The sequence below is a fragment of the Protopterus annectens genome, chromosome 2.part2, assembly GCF_019279795.1.
Source record: "Protopterus annectens isolate FY-2018-M chromosome 2.part2, PAN1.0, whole genome shotgun sequence".
In the NCBI taxonomy this organism is placed as follows: domain Eukaryota; kingdom Metazoa; phylum Chordata; order Ceratodontiformes; family Protopteridae; genus Protopterus; species Protopterus annectens.
Window position 1 is genome coordinate 60,787,024 of NC_056730.1, and position 21,425 is coordinate 60,808,448.

General features: G+C 37.0%; 1 protein-coding gene across 1 annotated transcript in view; it reads right to left on the reverse strand.

Moving 5' to 3' along the window:
• LOC122795920 (microtubule-associated serine/threonine-protein kinase 4-like) overlaps positions 1-21,425 on the reverse strand; it is an 809,687-nt gene that overhangs the window by 417,329 nt on the left and 370,933 nt on the right. The window contains exon 8 of the mRNA XM_044064403.1: positions 17,600-17,701. Within this exon, the coding sequence (XP_043920338.1) occupies positions 17,600-17,701 (102 nt within the window). The remainder of the gene's footprint in view (positions 1-17,599; positions 17,702-21,425) is intronic.

Consider the following 21,425-nt stretch of genomic DNA (forward strand, 5'->3'; position numbering starts at 1 on the left):
TACTGGATGAAGCTCCTTTGCAGCTCACCTTGTTTATCAGCAAACTCAGGTAGACCAGAAGAACATGGTGTTACAGAAATTTGTGCGTTCTTCTTTGAACCTAACTATAAGGCTTTCCATGTGTTTACTATTACACAAGCAATGGAAAGCTGCAAATGACAAACTAAGAAAATAGGCACTGGAGGCAGTCAAAGGCACGAAAACAACTGACTTGTGCAAAAATGTAATGAGTTGAAGCACTTTTCGTTTGCTTCCTTTAGCAAACTTCCTCAGAACAAACAGTTTAAAAACTTTAAACTTCTTTACACACATTTAAATAGTTGCAATAATTACAACCAAACCAATCACCACTTGCAGCGCATCTACCTTCTACTAAGTGATTCTCTTAAAGGAATCCAGCAAATTAGAATGCAATTCAAGTATATAGATGTATAAGTGTAACATATAATACTAAAAACATTGATACTAACTAATTAACTTCATGATTTGTTGAACTATTATATCAATTTATCAACAGTATAGTGTCAAAAAATTGCCAACTCGAAACAGTATACTAGAATAAGAATTAAGAGAATCAGTTAGTAGAAGGTAGATACGCTGCAAGCGGTGATTGGTTTGGTTGTAATTATTGCGACTATTCAAATGTGTGTAAAGAAGTTTAAAGTTTTTAAACTGTTCTGAGGAAGTTTGCTAAAGGAAGCAAATGAAAAGCGCTTCAACTCATTAAATTTTTGTATAAGTCAGTTGTTTTCGTGCCTTTGACTGCCTCCAGTGCCTGTTTACTATTACAGTCAACATATATCACTGAGGGTGTATTTAAATAATACAAAATGTTAATAGCTCTTTAAAGTATTAACTTACATAGGCAAGGAGATATTCAAACCCTGGGTCAGATGTCATTTATAATGTCACCTACTTGGATTAAAAAAAAAAAAAAAATCACATTGCGGATGCAAGATGAAAGTGAAATCAAAGTTCTGTGATGCAGCAAAGAACATTTTTATGCTGAGCATGTAGGGCAAAGATGTTGCCAACATTGCAAGGTCATGATTACCACATTCAGTGTAGGCACAGTTATTTTGTTTTTAATATTTGTGTACCACCTGCTCAACATAACAATACTGCCCCCCCCCCTTTATGAATAACAGTAACTGGCATATTCAATGAAATTTGACAATGTGGGAATGGCAGATTAACTCAGGGGACATAAATGAACTCACATCTGAGATTTGAAAAATAAAAGCTGTCAAAGCCATTACATCTCAGGAAATTGTGTGATAACATAAAAAAGTGCACAAAGTGTTCCTGTCACTAAAAAATATTTCATCAGGTTCTCCTGAGATCTCATCGAATCTCATACTGAAGTACCCTAGTTCATGCAAAAGTCAGCTACACACACTTTAACAGCGTTCTTTAAAACAGTATTTTGTCTTTACACAGCAAACTAATCACTGCAATTTCACTACATAAAGGAAAATGCAGCAGTAAAGTGGAAAACCTATACCCATTCCTTTAAATTGTAAAAACAAATGAGTTTTCAAACATATTTTCAGTTTCAACAGCATAATCTATTCAGGTAGCAGCAAGCTTGGCCAAAGAATCCACACAGCTCTTACAGGAATGGTCCTTTGTTTATTTAATATTTACATTGGAGAATGTCATCAAAAGCCATGACTCATTATTGCATAAACTAACCTATATTTTGACTGCTCCTCATTAAACTGGTGTACAGTTTCTTGATAAAGAACAGGTGGCAAAGAGATCTGGTATGAGATCACCTTTTCAAAAGACATGTTAGAACATATTCATATTTGTTAAGGACCTTCCATGTTACAGTGTCATACACATGCATGACAGACTATTTTCTGCTCATGTAGCAACATATTGCCGTGGTCTTTTTTATGGCTATTATTATTACTTATCTGTTTGCTGAGTAAAACCTAGAAGGCATATATATTTCTTATCAAAGTATGTAAGATTCACTGATCAGGGTTACAGATGTCATCCATGTCACACCTTATTCAAGTGGAAAGTGAATGAACTGAACCTAGTACTATAGAACAAAGCTTTATCAGCTCTACAGTGCAGAAGGCTTGAGCCCTGACTGCAAACCCCAGTGAGATGGGTTCAGTTAATAGCCGAGGTACTGGAAAGTTAGGGGGGTAGAGGATGAGCGACAGGGAGTGCTCCCCTTCACTACTCCCATGGGAAGGCAGAGTTGGTGTGCTCACAGTGTCATTGAGAGTGGTGTGGTCTCCCTAGTGGGGATAAAAGAAATCCCTCAGTCATGACACAGGGAAGGAACAGTGTTCCTTGGAGGAAATGTATTTGGCAGACATCAGAGGATGCCATCTACAGACACCCCATTGCATGCTCTTCCCCATCACTTCACCAGGTATACACATGGTTAGGCCTGGCATAAAAACAGAAAAATCTTATGACTACCCCTAATGACTGCCCAAATGAAAATGAAAAATAAAAAAAGTAAAACAAAAAATTAATGATGCCTCACCAAATCACAGTTTTACCACTCTGTGCTACAGTGTTTATTAACAATTCACCATTTTCTATACAGCCACCAGGACATCAGGCATTACCTTATTTCCAAAATACTACTCATCAGTACAAAAACAAAGTACCACGATACTGCGAAACAGCATCAACGTACTTCCCCTCCTTCCTTCCTAGTTAGTGCTCTTAATGAACTGCATCACTCAGAGAGACTGGTAATACAACCATCTCACATTTCTACCTTATAAAGATACACAATGAAATCACATCCAAAGGTATATCATAAAAGATAAATTCCCTTCCACATGTCCAGCACTCCCTCCCTATGGATAGGAGGAGTTTGTGCAGAGTAGTCATTAAGGTCCTCTCAACTTTGGGTGCCTACATACCTCTTAACAATTTAGAGAAAGAAATCTGGACAAAGCCACAAATATTGGGGGGAACAAAGGGCCAAAAATAAGCACACTTTTGAAATACTGCTCTTACAAACATAAAAAGTTGATGGAATTAGAGGTTTTGTATTAGCATGAATTTTCTGAAGGATATTAAGTCTGAAAATCAAATGTCTGCCATTATTTTCTGACTTCAGTCCTCAGTGATTTGCCAGAAGGCTAACATTTTATGAGAAATGGACCAAAAACCATGAGTCAAAAATCTGAAAATTCTACAAAAATCTGGACAGATGAGAGCTATGGGCATCTATGCATCTTTATTTTTTATCGCCATAAGCAAATGCTTTCTCATCCTCAACCTACAAACCATTCATCTTTTTATTATTATTTACCCTTTGTTGTCTGGGTTAATACCACTAGGACAGTGGCTTCTTCTCAGGGAAGACTCATGGTGGCAGTTACACTAGTAGGGAGAAGTTTGGCCTGGTACTCGGGGAACTTCTCCAACTCTTTTTGATAGGTATACAACAATAATGAAACAGGAACTTGTGCTACTAACACCAGCCACTAACATAAATAAGAATACCGTAATACAGTGCAATGGTTCCACCAGGTGAATGCCTAATAGGCAACAGAGTTTAAGAATAGAGGGACATTTTTAATAAGTCATCACAAAGTATGGACTAGAAGAGTTACAACTAGCAAGGGTTAAAGGAGCTAGTGCAAAGGAAATCACTTATATGCAGAAAATTAGGGACTGAGCCCTTTAAGCTGAGAAACCAGAGTGCCAGGTCATGTGACGATAGGAGGAACTGCCAGCCATGCCAGGAGAGGAAGGCCAGTGGGTGTGTAACATATGCCAGCACAGCTAGCTGGAACTTTGTAAATAACTATATGTCATTTGTATATCAACTTGATTTGTACAGATGCTTGTGTTGAAAAATGTATTTGTAAAACTTCTTATGTTAAAATGTATCAACAGTGTGCCCTGCTGGAAAGAAAAGAAATGTACATGCATTACTGGAACTGAATTAAATGTATATGTTTTAACAGAGGATACTGGAAGAGAAGAGGTTAATCTCAAACTTCAAAAATAATAAGAAAATTAAACTACCAGGCCTAGGCCATAAAGATGTTATCACACAGTTTTGAATGAAGCTAGAAACACAATGTCTGTAAGAAGTATGGTTTATTAGCTCCTGTAGGAAGAAGGGAAGTGTTTTATCGTTTTATGACTTCCAACAGCTGCACCAGATCTGAGCAATGTTCTTGCATGGGTATTATTGACATGTAGGTGCTAAAATCCTGGCACCATCGAGTGATGGGGACAGTGAGGGAAACAGAGTCAGGTGACCAGACGTGTGATGTCATTCTGTAAGCCAGAAATAATATTTAGATATTAGTAGGAGACTGTTCTCAGTGTTCTGTATTGGATCTGACAACAAGGACCACTCACCCACATCAGAATAGTTAAGTATTCTTTTTACTGTAACTGTGTGACTCTTTCCAGATGTGTTATTTTCAATATTTCCTGTGGCTGAAACTCTGGTGTTTACTGTAAATAGAGATTTCATATTTTCATGTTCTTTTATTATTTAAGTATATTTAAACTTCTCATTCTGGCTGGTCCTTTTTAGAAAATATTTAAGCTTTGAGAGTATTTGCATATATTTATTTGGTGACAGCTCTGGCCACTCCTGAAAGTCTTACTGCTTTGGTCAACATTACCACTGGTATCAGTATTAACTTCACTCAGTATAACTGGGTATGTTTGCAACAGCCTTAGGTAGTTGGGCTTTGTACTGCCTGGTGGCAGTGATAACTACCTTTTAAGTCTGGGCAGGAGGAGGCACAGTGGGTAACTCTGTGCCAGCCTTTCCCAGGTGTGTGTGTGTGTCTGTGTGAAAATGAAATCTGACAGTGTGTGTCAGCTACTTGAGCAGGGACACAAAGCACTGGTTTCACAGAGAGAGTGGTAGAGGATCTGGTTTGGGCACTCAGCTGAGGACTTAACCAATCCAGACACCAGGCCGAGTGTGTGCCCTGTGTGCTCTTAAGGCAAATTGCGCTTGATGAAGAGAGGTTTGCATCTAGAAATACTGAGTGTACCCATTTGTATTCCAAGTGAACATCCCTCTCCAGTGTCAGTGGTGAGGATTGAGATTCCTTGATTACTGGCCCAGACTGGGGCCATTACACCAGGTAATCATCATCAGCTGAGTACATTGCACATTTTAAGGCCCAGGAATATTAACTGTTGCAGAATCCATTTGAGCATCCAAATATGTCTACATGTGTTTTCTGAAAGGACAGACAGACTGAGGCCACTTTGTAGTTATCTCCAAGATGGAAAACATAATCACCAGCAGAAGTCCTGGTAACAGTTTGCTAGAAATGGCTAAAACTTTAGAAGTGCAAGTAAAAGACTGACTGTTTTACCTGTGAAAACCTAAGTGGCAAGAGACACTGAACTGGACACTTTTGTTCTGACAAAGACTTTTTTTTCTGAGAAACATTTTTGTTATGAAAGAGATATGTTCTAAAATAGACTTTGTGGTTTTACTCAGACTATTTCACCAGCGGCTGCTTATTAAAGATGGTCAGTTCTGCAAGGCATCAAGTGCCCATAGCAAGTTTTGGGTCTATATTATGTTGTCGAACTTTTAAAAGTTCAAACATCATATGGTCGACACCATATGTTCGAACTTTTAAAAGTTCAAATGTTTTAGCAGAGATCTACGTACAGTGCGGAAATGGAAGTTTTCCATTGTCTGCACTGTAGTGTGATCTCGGAGTTGGTATATTTAAAAAGTGGGGGGTGTGGGGGGTGCAGGGGGATTGCCCCCCTGGTTAACCTTTCAGGTAGTTTTTTTTTTTTTTTTTTTTGATTTTTGAACTTTTAAGAGTTCGAACATATGGTGTTCGAACTTTTAAGAGTTCAATAATCTAATATAGACCCCAAGTTTTGCAGCTAATGTGGTCACCAAACTGAGCTGTATATTACTGCAAATTGATCTTTTGGTTTTATTTCACCTATTACCATTTCTAGTTAACATTTTGAATGAAGTCAGCATTAGACGATAATGCACTCCTAAATGTGCCATCCTTCAGATGAGATGCTAAACCAAGCTCCCATATGACTCAAATGGTGGTAGCTCAAACAGATGTAAATGACCCCAATGCACATATCTAAAAAGAGCAAGAGAAGTTCTCCAGTGCCTTGGCCAAATTTCTCCTAAGCAGTATAACTACCACCTGCAAGTCAATAAATAAATAAAGTCTATGTAACTTGCACTAAAGCTGCTACTTCCCATCACTGCAGTCCCATAAAGTCTTGAGAGGTGCTGAAAGTCAATACAATGGTAGCCTAAAGATAAAATGCCACGGATGCTTTAATAGACTAAGAAGCAAAGAGCAAGTCCACACAGTCTGCAGTTCAATATTAAAGGCAGCAAACAATGGACAGTCATATAACGTACATCTAATACTAAAGACAGCAGACTGTGCAAATCGCTTAACAATCATGCAATTCATGTAGCTGGTTCATGTCAATACCAAAGCAAGTATCATCCAGGCAGACAGAGAAACAGGCATACAGTCCTATGAACACCTCTATAGAATGAAACTCTGGAGATACACAATGAACTGTGGACAAAGCTTGTAGCAATGAACCGTTCTGCTGAACTGTGTAGCACTGCCAAACAGCATCTGATATTATAGCTAAAACAAAAACATCAGCCAATCTCACAACACAAAAAATGCGCAAAGAAGCAGTAAATCTTGTAAGAAAGCAAGTATGAGTAAACTAGAAAAAGAACAGTAGAAATATATGAAAGGCATCCATGAATATGAAGTTATTGTGACAGACAAATATCTGAACTTGTACAATGTCTCATACAGACATTTAAGGGGAGACTTTAATCAGCTACTTAGGTCATTTAGAGACAACTACTTCTGGGAAGATTTGCGGCTATCAAATAGTAGTAGAAAATCATCAGACAACCTATGTAGAAGATTCTCCAGGAATGAGAAGTGCACTAAGTTGTTCTCTGACAGAGTAGCTGATGCATGGAACAGACTGCCAAATTACATTAGAGCAGGTACTAGGTTAGACTATTTTTAAGGCTAACCTGGACACACATTATGGGAATACCTGGTTTGGTATATTGTCAGGCTTGAAGGGTGTTACTGCCCATGCCTGAAATACATGTATGTATGTATGTATGTATGTATGTATGTATGTGACTAACACTGAAATCCAAATTTCTGATAACCACTATCTTGCCTCAGAAGCCAGTCAGTTAGTGTGTACATATCGTAAAACATGAAAGTAAGTACAAACTAATGCAGTGGGTGTGAATGCACAGACATTATAAAAACCTGCCACCTAAACTAAAAATAACACCTATGCCATTGCTACATATTCTTATCAGTGGCATGTCATGCATGTTATAACACTGCCATCATGTTAACAAGGGTGTTTTTACATCCTATGATCAAATTCACACCCTTTTTATTCCCTCACTTCCATTAGTTTGCAGGCTTCAAAATTAATTTTTGGCAATTTTGTTCATAGTTTGCTGCTAGGCTATCGGCCCTAGGGCCTATACAAGCCTATCCATAACAATTCCCTGGCTATTTCTTCCCACAGTATTTACTTCCCTGGACCCCTGTCCTTTCCCTAGGGAATGAGCCATGTACTGTTTATTTGCATATATGTGGATAAAAGTTTCCAGAGTGTATCTAATAACCCTCTTTTCTTCTTTAGCAGATACAGAAAAGGACTAAACAGTATGAATTTTGAGGTAAAACATTAGAAATGGATTCTCCCCAACTCTTTTATTGTCTAGGTGGAGATGTAAATGCAGACAAAGCAAATCAAAATGGATTTTTTGAGATGAAAATATCTGCTGTCATTAATCTGGCTTGCATTCCATGTCCTATGAAACTGAAACATATTGTCATCTGTGACTGCGACTATTCAGCTACTGACACGTAGTAAGTATGTCTACACAGTCCATTTATTTAGTGACAAGTCTTTATTGTCTTTGGAAGACAAAACAAATGGACACATTTTTCTGTGTGTAGCACACAGGCATATTTCTAATATCTTACATCAAGAAGCTGCAATGCCAAGTACAAAAAAAACCCATCCTCCAAAATGACATCTAAGACACCACTTCCCAGAAAAGAACCACTGTCTGTCTCTTTTCCTTAAAAAAGTATCAGAAATCCTTGTAAAAGTTGACAACAGGGTAAAAACATCAAATGTTACAGGGAGCTCAGTCCCTGTGTCCTGCAACCAGCCTTGTGATTACCGAGGTCAGTTCCTGAACATGGTTTTGCCAGTTGAACAGCCTCATTGTACCAGTAATGATTTAAGAGAGTTGTTAAAATTCCGGCTTCTCTACATTTTAAGATACTGGAATGTATATACAAGAGAGATCTGGAAGCATAGGCAGCAACTACAGAAAATGTAAATGAAAAAAAAAAGTCCGTCTTCACTCCCTCTCGTAATATAAGCTCAACTCATCTTTTCTGTGTCAATAAATTACAAGAAAAACAGAAATATAATTTTCTTTCTTCCATATTCTGAAATAACCCTCCATGTGAAATCAGAAATACCCACATTTATGTAGAAATTAAAATGACACTTGTACAGTTCTAAAATAAACTGTGTCCTTTCTTTGTAGCATCACTTGATGGAGCATGCCAGTACAGCAACAGCTGAAAAGGGTTTTCTATATTTCACAGTTCAAGGGTCAAATGAACAGAAAAGAATACTTCAAGAAAGATGGACTATTAGATTCAGAACAAGGTAAAATCTATAGCAGTGAAATTAAATGCAAGTAGTTGGAGAATGGAAAGCAAGTCTGCCATTTATGCTGCAAAGTTTACTAACAACTGACTGGATCTTATTTCATATGTATAACACACTGACTGCATAAGGATTTGCCTGTAGTAACAGTGCCACACTTGATATTACATTGTTTTGCTATCATGAAACTGTGTTCTTCTTTGAATATATGGTAATTGTGTCAATTATAATTCTGCGGATGGGTGGGGAAGACAAGTCCCCACAGAGAGATTGTCTAATGTTGTGCCAGCTAAACTATCATGTGGTTTGTTCACTTGTCTACTTTAATATACTTTATACAATGCATCATTATAGGTTGATTTATTTTAGTTACAATTAAGGCAGAGCTACTTTATAATCATTCTAAATAGCGACAATGCAAAAGGCATGAATCAGACTGAAGATTATGTTTTATTAATATAATGTATCCAATGTTTTATATAAAACTACAAAGCCTGTGTACTTCTGTGATGTAATTAAGAATGATAACTTTGATCACGTGTGTGTGTAGCATTTACCCAGTACTTCAGTCAGACTATGAGGACAACCATTGCTCTGCGATTAAATGATAAATTAGAAAATGACATGATAAAGAACAGTTCTGTCAAACAGCAAGCTGCAGGTCGCCATCTGTTAAACACTGCCACAAGACCCTACACTGAAAGCACCAGTTAATTTAGCACATTTTTATTTACTGACAATAAATGGAAATTTGGGAGCAAACTAGTGAAACATGCAGAGTTCAGATATTTAATAAAAAAAACACCAGAATGTAATGGCCCAAAGTTGTCATCCCCCCATACGATCCGGGCATTACCCTATGGGGAGTTCATACACATACATAGATTGTGCAATAATGAAGAAGATTTTTTATTAGAGCTTGAGAAAACTAATAACATGTTAAAAAATAAGGGATACAATACAGAAATAATGAATGAATATTGGAATAAAATTTTCAATGAGTCTGTCTTAAAGACAAAAAAACAAGAGACAAAATATAAATATTATAAGAGGAAATGTGCAAAATATAAACATAGTGATTTGTATTTTTACTACATTTAGGTGTTTTAGCATAGTGTTAGTTGATCTATTGAAATTTTACTGGGGTTATATTATGTCCTTAAAAGATTTAAATTTTGGGGGATATCTCATTATGTCATATAGAAGATGAAGGAATTTAAGGGACTTTATAGTTAAGACCAGGTTTAAGCTTCCATGTAACAAAGTGTCAAGAAGTTTGATTAAATATTGTATGACACCATGTGGCAGATGCAAAGCCTGCAAATATATTGTTGGGAGCTTTCATAAAATTAATAGTTGTGTTTTTCACCCCCAAGAAAGTTTTGGTTGTAATACAGAGGGCATTATTTATGCCCTCTGTTGCCCATGCAATATTTTTTATACAGGGGAAAGCAAGAGACTATTTAAGGTCCAATTGTTAGAGCATGTTAGGGATATTAACAATAAGAAAAAAAGAAAGCCCAATAGCTATGCATTTTGAACAAATTCATGGAGGTAATAGTAAAGGTTTGTGTGGATCTATTTTAGAGAAAGTGTATGCTTCCCCATTTGATGAATGCAATACCAAAAATGTACTGTTATATAAAGAATCTGTATATATTTTAAAGTTTGACACTTTAGCCCCTTGTGAGTTAAATGCTGAAATGAATTGGAGGATTTTTATTTGATATACATTTAATTGTTTTATTGTCTTAATTATCTATTTAAATGATGTATGTATTTAAGGCAGGTGTATTTTTTGTGATGTTATTATTTCTTGAAGATTGTCATAGTCGAGACATTAGGGAGAGAGAGAATAAAGTTCGTTGGACGACTAGCTGGTGTTTTATTTCTAGAGTTCAGATATTTGTCTGAAGCATGTTGAGACGCTGCAGTTTGACAGCCTCACTGCTACCTTAGTGACCATTTTACTGAGTAGTGAATGAAAGGCATTCCACACTGCAGGACCAATCAGATGTGATGGAACCTAACGCATCATAGTTTCAAGACAGCACGAGGTGTAATCAGCAAATTATTTTTAAATATTTTGGTTACATAGCAAATTGGTTGTTGCACAGTTTTGCATGGAGGGCTATTCTTCTGATAAACTCTTAACAGGAATTTATCTTCTTACTTTTCTGCTGTCACTAAGAGATGAGTCTGCAATGTTTGACATTCAGATTCTTTCAAGCTTGTCTTACTGTTTCCATAGCCAAGGAAGTCTTTAACTTATGAATTATTAAAAGATTAATGACAACTACACTAGGCTGCTGATTGGTTTTCACCATCCATGATAAGATACTTGTATACTGCAATTTCGATACTTTGGCTCTCCATGAAATATAATTCTGTGCATTTTTATGTGGATTGCCCAAAGTCAGTTTGTCAGGTTATTTAAATATACTTTCTTCTCTCCTGCTTGACCTTCTGCTTCAAACAATTCTCCTAAAATATGAGATTAATTCTGCATTACAGTATTATCCTTCCTGAGTTTTTTAACTAGGCAAATTAGTTATTCCCTCCTTAAGCTACTCTGACTGCTTACAAATGTATGCTTTAGTTCAATGCTGCAGAGCATTAAGCTCATATAGAGTACATATCAACTGTCCTCTTGGATGAGTCGGCTTTACTCTGGTTTTTCTAACATCTCTAACTTGCACTTAGGTCATGGATGAAAATAATATGTCATGGTCATACTAAAAGCATAAAATAAAAAGGAAAGAGGCATACTCACCAGCTCCATCAAGTGAAATAATCTAAATGTTTTTCTGCATGAAACTAGAGAAATGCAATTGTGTAGTAATGCATCTTAAGCATGGCTTTCATACTCAGATTTGAAAATGGTCAGCCGTAATGAAGTCTTCTCAGCAGAGTAACTGTCTTTTAGTGGTTGTAATGGGCCTAAGAGCTTGGATAATGCGATTTTGCTCTTGGAGCTGAAACAGAAGCAGCTTTGCAAAACAGCCCTTAAAGCTAACCAGATTAAGTTCTGCTTTTCATCTTCCAGCTGAAAGGTCCAGGCAGATCTAGCCAATATATTGCGTCCGAGCTCGGACTTCCATTTAACAAAGGCACTCAGAAACCGAACAGTCCTGAAGTATATCATGTGCTTTAATCTTTTATTAAAAATATGCTCATAAAGAATACTTTAAAGTTCAAAATTTAAAGTAATAGATCTTCTTCTATGAATTGACATGACACTGATCTACATACAGCAGCCACTCCTCTGAAGTCCTGCTTGTAATGTAACACAGTTCCACAGCTACTGTGAGATACTTGTAAACCTATGTATGAACTATAGGTACCTTAACTGCAAATTCTGTCAAAAGGATCATCATCAGATAACCAGCTTTCTGCTTACCACACACAACTTACACAGTACCTCTTACTAAGAAGATGGAGAAGGCACAGGATTGATTAGGAATGTTAAGGAATATACTAATGATTTGTTTATGTTTTCTTATGAATATAAGATTGCCCATTAACTAGATCACCGTGTAAATGGAAGCTGAGATGGTGACATTCCTCACAACTGCTATGATACAGATACAGCTGTTTTCCTTTCTGTTTATCCTCCATTTATGAACTTTCTTCGTAAAGCTAAAACTGTTTAACAGTACATGCATTATTAAACAATGGAACGAAGCCTTTACAAAGATGTATTAACAATACAGGATCTTATACTTGAAGACATTCTGTTCTGAAAAATGAGACTGTACCCTTCCTTTGGACCTACTGCTATGATTTTTAAGGTCTGCTGTTAGGATTTGTAATGCTTATAGGTTGAGTTGTATGTGACCTTGGTATCGTTCAAATGCACTATACTTTGCAGGTTATAACAGAGACCACCTCTCACTGACTGTTGTCAAACCCAACAATTTGTCTTTGTTTGTTGAAAAAGAAAATTACATTCATCACTACGTGATATTTTGATTCTTGTAGTACACATGTACTGCTTTGTTATACTGAAAATGTGTCAGCTTATTTACAACCAAATGCCCCTTTTAATATTAAGCATTTGCTTTAAGAAATCCAGTGGTACAATGTAAGCATGTCTACAGTCACCGTTAGCACGTCTCCAGTAATTTTCACTTGGAAAGAAGGGGCTTGGATCTCCACTTAACCCTCACCATTTATTTCTATATTAAAGTATAAAGAAATAGTTGCACAATAAGGGGGCACAACCACCTTTACATGCAATATTACTGTTTAAACACTGCTGTGAGCTGTCACTGTACTTTTAAAAAGGGAGGCTTGCAAGAGTAAATAATCACCTAGGTCAGTCTCTCTCTGAAATATCTATATATGTATAAATATAAATATCTATATCTTTCTATCTATAGATATACACAAATCAGCATAAACATATACGTGTGTATGACTATAGATGATTATAGTACCTGATGAAAATTCTAGAAGTTAAAGAGGTAGTGTCCTCTCCTTTGTTGCAGGAGGCTGTGGGTACTATTCTAACACTAGATAACTGGATTAATTTGTTAGTCCTATATGTCTTACTAGTCTTGTATACAAAGCCATGGAAATAATTATCATGGAAATTAATAATAATGACATAGGAAATCTTTAGACACTGGATCCAACCCAGTTTGGTTTCAACAAAGGCAGATCATGGCTACTTAACCTAGTGGGCCTTCTTCAGAAGGGTCAGCTGGGCAATGGGTGAGGGCAAAATGGTGCATATTGCCTACCTTGACATGGCCAAGGCATCTCATACAATACCCCACTTGGGTATTGTAAACAAACTCATGGAATTAGACATAAACCCCTATATGTTATGTGCTGGGCAGCCATCTGGATCTCAAACAGGACCCAAGAAATAAGGATAGGGGAGTTCATCTCCACAAAGAGGTTGATCACTACTAGAGTCCCTCAGGGCTCTTTGGTGGGTTCATACATTTTTTGCATCTACTTCTTGGAAGTCAAGACCAAAATCAGTGACCTCTGGCTGACTAAATCTGCAGACAATTGCAATCTGGGAGCAGTCAGAGAATCCCCCAACACACTATTACCATCTAGGAAAGGCTAACCAGACAAATAACTGATGCCAGAGCCATGTTTTAAAACTCATTGCCACGAAATGCACAGCAGTACCCACTGGAAAATTGGTTACCCCCAAGAAACTGTGTCACTAATAAGACATCCTTAATAGTAGACCCAATACTCAGGGATTTGGGAACATATATAGACAGCAAACTGGCTTTCTACCAACATGTGTCTAAGGTAGTAAGGAAGTCATTCTATGTTGCTTATCTTATAAGCAAGGTTATGGCATCTCGGTCAATGGAAGTCATCACTCCACTTTATTTGGCCCTCACAAGAGCCATCTTTCAGTACAATGCCTCCTTCGGTATGTAACTGACCAGGCTGATGGAACAGCTGAAACATCAGTAGAGGCTCCTCACAAAAAAAATACAGGTCATTAACAACATGTCCTATGTGGATCACCTTAAAGGTCTAGCCATATACTCTTGTCTCATATAGAATGATGAAGATTGATATATGCCTGGCATGAAAGGCTTCCTTGGATCCTGCTCTGATGGACCTTTTGGATATCTACAAATCAAACAGCATCAGAACCTCCTGATCAGGACATAAACCTTGCTAACAACATAAACAGGACATGTTGGAGGGACCGGTATGTCTCTCAGAGAATACAACTTCTCTGGAACAAGCTTCCCATCCCTGGGAAGCAGAGTTCTTCATTAACCCTACTGTGTAACCTGGACCAGTGGATGGGAAATCAGAAATTCACCCCTCGTCTGGCACCTACCTTCTAATGTACACAGCCAGCCTGTAAATATTTTACCACCCATGCTCTAGCGTACATATACCCATTGTAATGATCTCTAGGGAAACAAAGCTTGCTTTGAAGAGAGAAACTTTGAGAGAGTCAACACAAAACCAGACGGTATAAACTACTTTCTTTCAGTTATCATCTTTAAAGACCCCAGGAGTAGGAGAGCAGACCAGTTATGACTTTCCTATTTCAGTCTCACTCCTGCTAAACATGGCTCCAAATAAAGCCATCCCACCTAGGCATTGAAAGTAGCCTGCTTTACCAGCACCTCAAAAAATAAAATAGCTGAACACAACCCCTAATATAGGGGCATATAAACACTGACCTACATAAGCATCAGCTTTGTCCAATGCCCCCTAACGAACTCCATTCTTCATCTCTCAGCACCACAGGCCATCTTTAGTAACCACCCCACAACAAATAAAGAGCATGAGAAAGGCCTGTCTGTGCTAGCGTGCAGAGCCAAACACTCAATGGAGTCTTTGAAAGATAACCACTTGGACTCCCGCAGCCCCATGGATAGGGGTTATTACCTTCTCCTCTTTATTTGCACAACCTTTCTGGTTTTTGCTTCAGTGTTTATGAGATACTAATGGCACATTTCAAACACATCATTACAGCCAAAAAGAATTAAAATGAACTGAATATACACTATTCTAAAAATTCCAGTTCATTAACAAATCTAATTATTCCACCTATTTCTAAATACAGGACTGAAGCCTGTGTCTAAATGTTATAGAAAGGTTCTCCTAGCCTAGCCCAAATTTCAAATTGTCCTAAAGCAATGCATGGCTAAGTGATTTACTCAAAGTAATGCAGTAGGCAAATGAAGGGTGAGGGAAGCATACCCTGTTCCACAGGAAGTAGTTCATTAACAGTTCACAGGCCTAATCCTCTGCACCAACTGCTGCTTAAGCATACAACCCTAAGAGGACTTGAACCAATAACTCACCCCATTTACACCGTATAAAGTACTTCATTTACAGGTTGAGTTAAAGACAATTGATAAATGATCAAAGAACATATAACAGTTTTGTACGGCAGCCACAATTAAGTTGGGCTCTGCATAACTGGGTTGAAGGAAGCTCACATTTTTGAATCGGCTGCACTAAAATTCTACTCTACATATATATGCACTAATATTACATTCTGTATAAATATGTACCTGGCCTTTCAATTAGCAGTCTGTTTTTGAAGAACTGCATTTAAGACAATTGTAAAGTCTAAAAAGTCACTTGGCATTTTCACAGTGGGAGACTGGGAGAAGAGCTTAAACAATAATGCAACCTCACTTTTCTTATTTTATTATACTCCCAGATCGTTAACACTCTAAAGCAGTTTATAAACAATCCCAAAGGAATTAATGGCCTCCTGACTTTTTGGTATTGATGAAACCAGAGGAGGTTTCCTTTCTTAAATCTCTTGAGTCTTCTGTATTGCTGTCTATAATATCTGTCAAGACTAACAAATGCTTTATCTGTTCCCACATATATCACACCCCTGTCAAGGTTCACAAAAGAGACATAATGGGTCAACAAGGCAAACTTTAAGCAAAATATCACTTACCGGTGCCATCTATGAATTTAGTTAAAGATTATTTCTCCTCTAATAAACTAATTTATTTCACTCTTTATGATCCTACGAATCAGAGGTTGGTACTTCAAGGTCAAGCTACTTCATTTCATACATGTATACTAAAGATCTTCAAAAAATATTAACCATTATGAAAGAACCATATTAAGTGCTTATATTTTCTCAACCTTTGGCTTGATTTAATACACTGACATGAATGACTGCATCACAATATGGAATAATATGCTTGTCCACCCCCCAGTTCTAAATTTGGGGTATATATTGCAATTATATGCCTCCCTAGTTCTAGTAGTGCAGTAAAATTAGGCTGCAATCCAAACAAGGGCTAGGCTAGAATACTTTGTCATTTAAGGAAGGTGAGATAACTTTAAAATACCTCCCGAATTAAGCACACTGTTAGGTATGGGAAGGAACAAGGGCAAAACTTCCCATAAACACTGATTAACCAAGACTGCAGTTATTAGAGGAAAGCACACAACTTTTTTTTCAAATGTATTTGATACCAGACTGTGTTTTCATGAATTGTAATTACAAATAAGCATGAAGAATAGCTTCAGAATATCAAGCAGAGGAAAAGGAATTTAAATTTTGTTTCAGTTTTATTTTGTCTAAATTACTGAATAGGCAGATTTGTAAAAGCAGTATCTTGCCCCACTTTGCCTACCAACACAATGAAAAAGTGCGTCCATCTGCAATGCTGGTGGCCATGGCTAGATTAGCTTCCTGCCAGAAGGATGGCTGGGGTTGAGGGTAGGAGGATTTGAGCAGTTGAAAGTAAGCTATTCTCTCTTTGGGGAAGAGGGTGTCACAAGGGTTTTATATTACAAGTACCACACAGGAGGAGGCCAGGCTACAGCTGGCAAAAGTTGTTTAAGTAAGAATCTGCAGGGAGATGTCTACTGCACCATATGCATGTAAAAACATACAGCTAGAGATGTCATTATATATCTGGTACTTGGGTAAGATAGATTAGTGCTTCACAGAAACCAGAGGACAACTTGATGAAGAACAGAGAAAATGAAGTCAAAAGCAGAGGCAAAAAAGAATATGTCATAATGTCTGTATTTATTATAACATTTTCACAGTGATCTGTGCCTCACTTACCCTATGCATTATGCCCACATTTTGCAATTTATAGTAGATAGACCAAGGGACTGAGTTGCATGATGTATAAACCTTGAAGTTTTTGGAAAGAAGAAAAGCCCCAAAACACCACACACAGGGTAGTTTGCACCAGTATACTACCTTAAGTTAGAACAAAAGACAAGGCTTCCATTGCACCATTGGTCTCACTTCCTTACTTCCCTATTTTTTTAATGTCTTTATGATGCAGCAACATACAAGTATGAGTAATAACACATCTATTATGCAAGCAATTATTGATCTTTTAAAATGTATAAATACAAATAAGTTGTACAGATATCCACTTACCAGACATTCCAGCAACCGGGCAGGCCGAGCAATGACAATCAGAAACTTCTTCACTAGTTGGTTGATAATTGCTACCTCTCCACTTTCTGAACGTTCATGAGCCTGCAGAAGTAATACAAGAAAAGATAAGTAACCAAATGAAATTACTGCTACAGTGGAAGACATAAAACCTGTCACAGCTATACAAGTACTGTCAGCAGGAAAGGGTTTTTGAATCACGCTTTTGTGTATTGATATAACCTAAGAAAACCATGTTGATTTCAAAAATAAACACATCTTCTGTATCACATTAGTATTGCTGGTGCTCTTTTTTATTTTACTTTGGGTTCCCTTCACCACACTCATCTTCTGCTCCATCTCCAAATTGTTCTCATGGACTTGGAAGTAGGTTATTAGTTTTTCAGTTGTGCAGAAGATATTTGTTATGCATGAGCCAGTGAATGTAGAAGGATAAGGGGGGGGGGGTGCACCGATACCTCATCAGCATTGCACATACACTGAGATGCAACTGCAAGGCAACCACTAGAACTAGCTCTGTGCTAGTACAAAGTTCAATACTTGAAGCCAAGACATCACCACTCAATTCCTCATTAAAATGGATCTGGCTAAGGTAAAAACACACAACCTCTCCAAAGAAAGCACAAATAGCATTAGCTGCACCATCCTCCCTCCCCTGGTTAGCCTTCCTACACCAATGTGGCTGGCTAATCATCGGACACCAGCAACAGAGCTCAACATTATGTCACTGTGCTAGTGCACTGGCTTTGCTTTTGTTTAAATTACACATCATTACATTTAGACTAGAAGCTGACAAAGCCTGGTTAAATTTTAAAGCTTTGCTGTTTCTTTATGGCACAATCATCTAAAGAAAATGAAAATGATCCTGGAATCCCTCTCCTGTCTTTCAGTTTAATAAATCAGGACAGGCATGAATAGACCTCAAGAACAGATATAATCTCCTACTCGATTGCTGAGGTCCCAAGAAGGTAATCTGGTTTACAGAAAAACTCTATCAAAGGTTGCTCTGAAATGTCAAAAGACCTGCTCCCTTGAACATTCATTATCACCATCCTATATAACTGCTCGCAACTACCAGCAGAGTAGACTCAGGTGCAGTCATCGGTTATAAGCTATTTGTTCTGATGATGTGACCATTATGGAATCTCTTATGCTATTTAACTCCACAGTTATAAAAGTTATTCCGTATTTCCAGTATTAACTTCTTTCAACCTAATCCCCATGGCAATAGTGGTACAGCAGAATACTTGAAATGCTTTGAGAACATTTCTACAAGACAAGATAAAAATCACTGTACCAAAGGCTTTTTGGAGTAAAGAGGTAAATAATCATGATGATATATGTAAAATCTTAACACTTGATAATTAAATGTGATTAACTGGACCAAGTAGACAAAAATTGAACCAAATATTTGATTAGAAACTTGTTGATTAAGATTTTGTCTGTGAAATGACTTTGTGGACTTGCCTCCTTTACCCCAATACTTGTTATACTAATCTCTGGGTCAATGTCCTCTACAGTAGGGCAAAATATCTGACCCATAAGTCAAATTTTGGACCAATTTGTTCAATCAAAAATTGAAGTTGATGGTAACTGAATAATCTACTCCTGATGTACTCAGTTTAACAATTTCATTAGTATTTCACAACAGTAATATAGTAAAGCAAAATGTGCATTAGATTATTTTTATTTACATGGGTATTCCAGAAACCTAAGTTTCTCTTTCCAAGATTGGGTTTTGCTTTCTTATACATGATTTGTGTGTTTATATAACTCTTTTTGGTCAAAAAATCTGTTTACTATTTTAGATAAACAAAGATGGCTGATGCATACAAATAGATGTTAAACAGATAAACGAAAACTTGTTTAACCAGACACAAACAACTGAACACCTGAAAACAACTATGTGCGTTTTATACAAGATAATAAGAAAAATTGTTAAAATGAACAGCAGCAGCAGACAAACTATCTATAATGAAGGTATGAATGAAACTTGACTAGAATAACAGTCCAACAAAAAATAAACTCACATTTGCAGGGAAGAGCAAAGACTTAACATCCGAGTAAAACAAAGACAGTTGAACAAAATGCTACCTGTTATTGCCAACAGAGTGTTTCCAACAATTCAGATGAAGGGTTTCCATACTGACTTCCAGTAAAATGATTTTTAGCTGTCTTAGCCAATCTGTAGGCAAGTACTTACATACTTGCTAACATCAGAAAACCTGTTTACATCGATTTCTGTCATTGTTAGCCAGTGTGCTGATACATAAAATTCTACTAATTCAAAAATAACTATTCTCACTTCAAATAGACTGATCAGTGTTACACTGACTAGTATGGTGCACAGATCTTAACCCTCCATTTTTTGTACTCAAGAGCAGAACCAGCATATATGCATACATCAGTACCGCCTGAATACTCTGCATAACTCTGTACAGAGCCATTTTGATGGCAGCAAAGCTTGCATAAGAATTACTACATACGGAGTATAAAAAAGGGTTAGCAGATGATGAAAATATCTATAAATCCCTTCCACATTTTTTATACAGTATTACTGTCAAGAGTTATCACTGCACCTGGACCATATGTTACAAAAAGCAGCCGGGCACACTATGATTTTTCTACAGGACTTGGTGTAAATGTAGAGTTCAGGACAAACCATGTAATATTTATAGTAAATGTACATCCTCTGGCCACATTTTTGGCATCACATATTTTCTCTTGCTAATTTATATTCTGTACCAGTGAAGGCTATAACCAGTGTAGCAGGTACTGACACCCCTTAAAACCTTAATAACAAAAAGGAAACAGTTACTTTGAAAATAGCTTTAGATCTGATTTTTTAATAAAAAAAAAAACATCTTAACATTGTATACATCTCTAAACATAAAAACAATATATATATAAAGATGATACTCGGGTGAGAACAGAATCAACTAAGGACCCTGCAAAAAAAGCTAACAAATATTTGAAAATCTAAGATTTAAACATTTACCTAAATAAACTAAGTATACTACACTTTGCTTTCTTGAAAGAGTGCTTGTCTATTAATATCAGCTGTCTGTCACTGTACTTGACAACTTCTAAGATCATATAGAGAAAGTAAGTTCAGCAGAGAAGCTGGCAGTTAGTGTTGTTAATAAGCCATTTCCTGTAGTTGAGGGTTGATTCCCTTAGTCCTCACTTGCCTACTTTGCGACTCTGAGAAAGTCACTTAACCAAACATATTCGGAAGCGACTTGGAAATTACAATAAGCTCCTCAATGGTGCCCTGGACTACATGTCTAGAAACTTCCACATAAGCCTACGAGCCTGTCAAGCACATCATCACTGGTCATAATATATGGGAAATACTGTACCCAAGAAGAAAGATGGCAGGTGTTATGAACGTTAATGCAACTAATAACAGAAAGGTAGAAAGGTAGAAAATCACAAGCCTAAAACAAACTAAAAAATGATTGGTTCAGCATCTTCCACCAAATTAATGCATAGGTATGAAGTTAATTCCTTGTTTGTACGACCTTAGATTGTATGTTGAGAAGACCCAGGTGCATGAATACTTTTTAAACAAAGCAGCACAACTGCTCAGAAAAAATGTAATAGCCTGAAATGTGACAAAACTGCATTTTAAATCTACTAAACATAGAACTTTGATTTATTTCACTGAAACCACCACCCCACATTTTTCTTTCTTTTTTTTAAACCTTTTCTTTGTGAACTTGTACTTTCTTTAACCATCTTTCACTGAATAATGCCGAGGAACAGGCATACAGATGAGTTCACTCTTGACCTTAAAAGCAAAGAC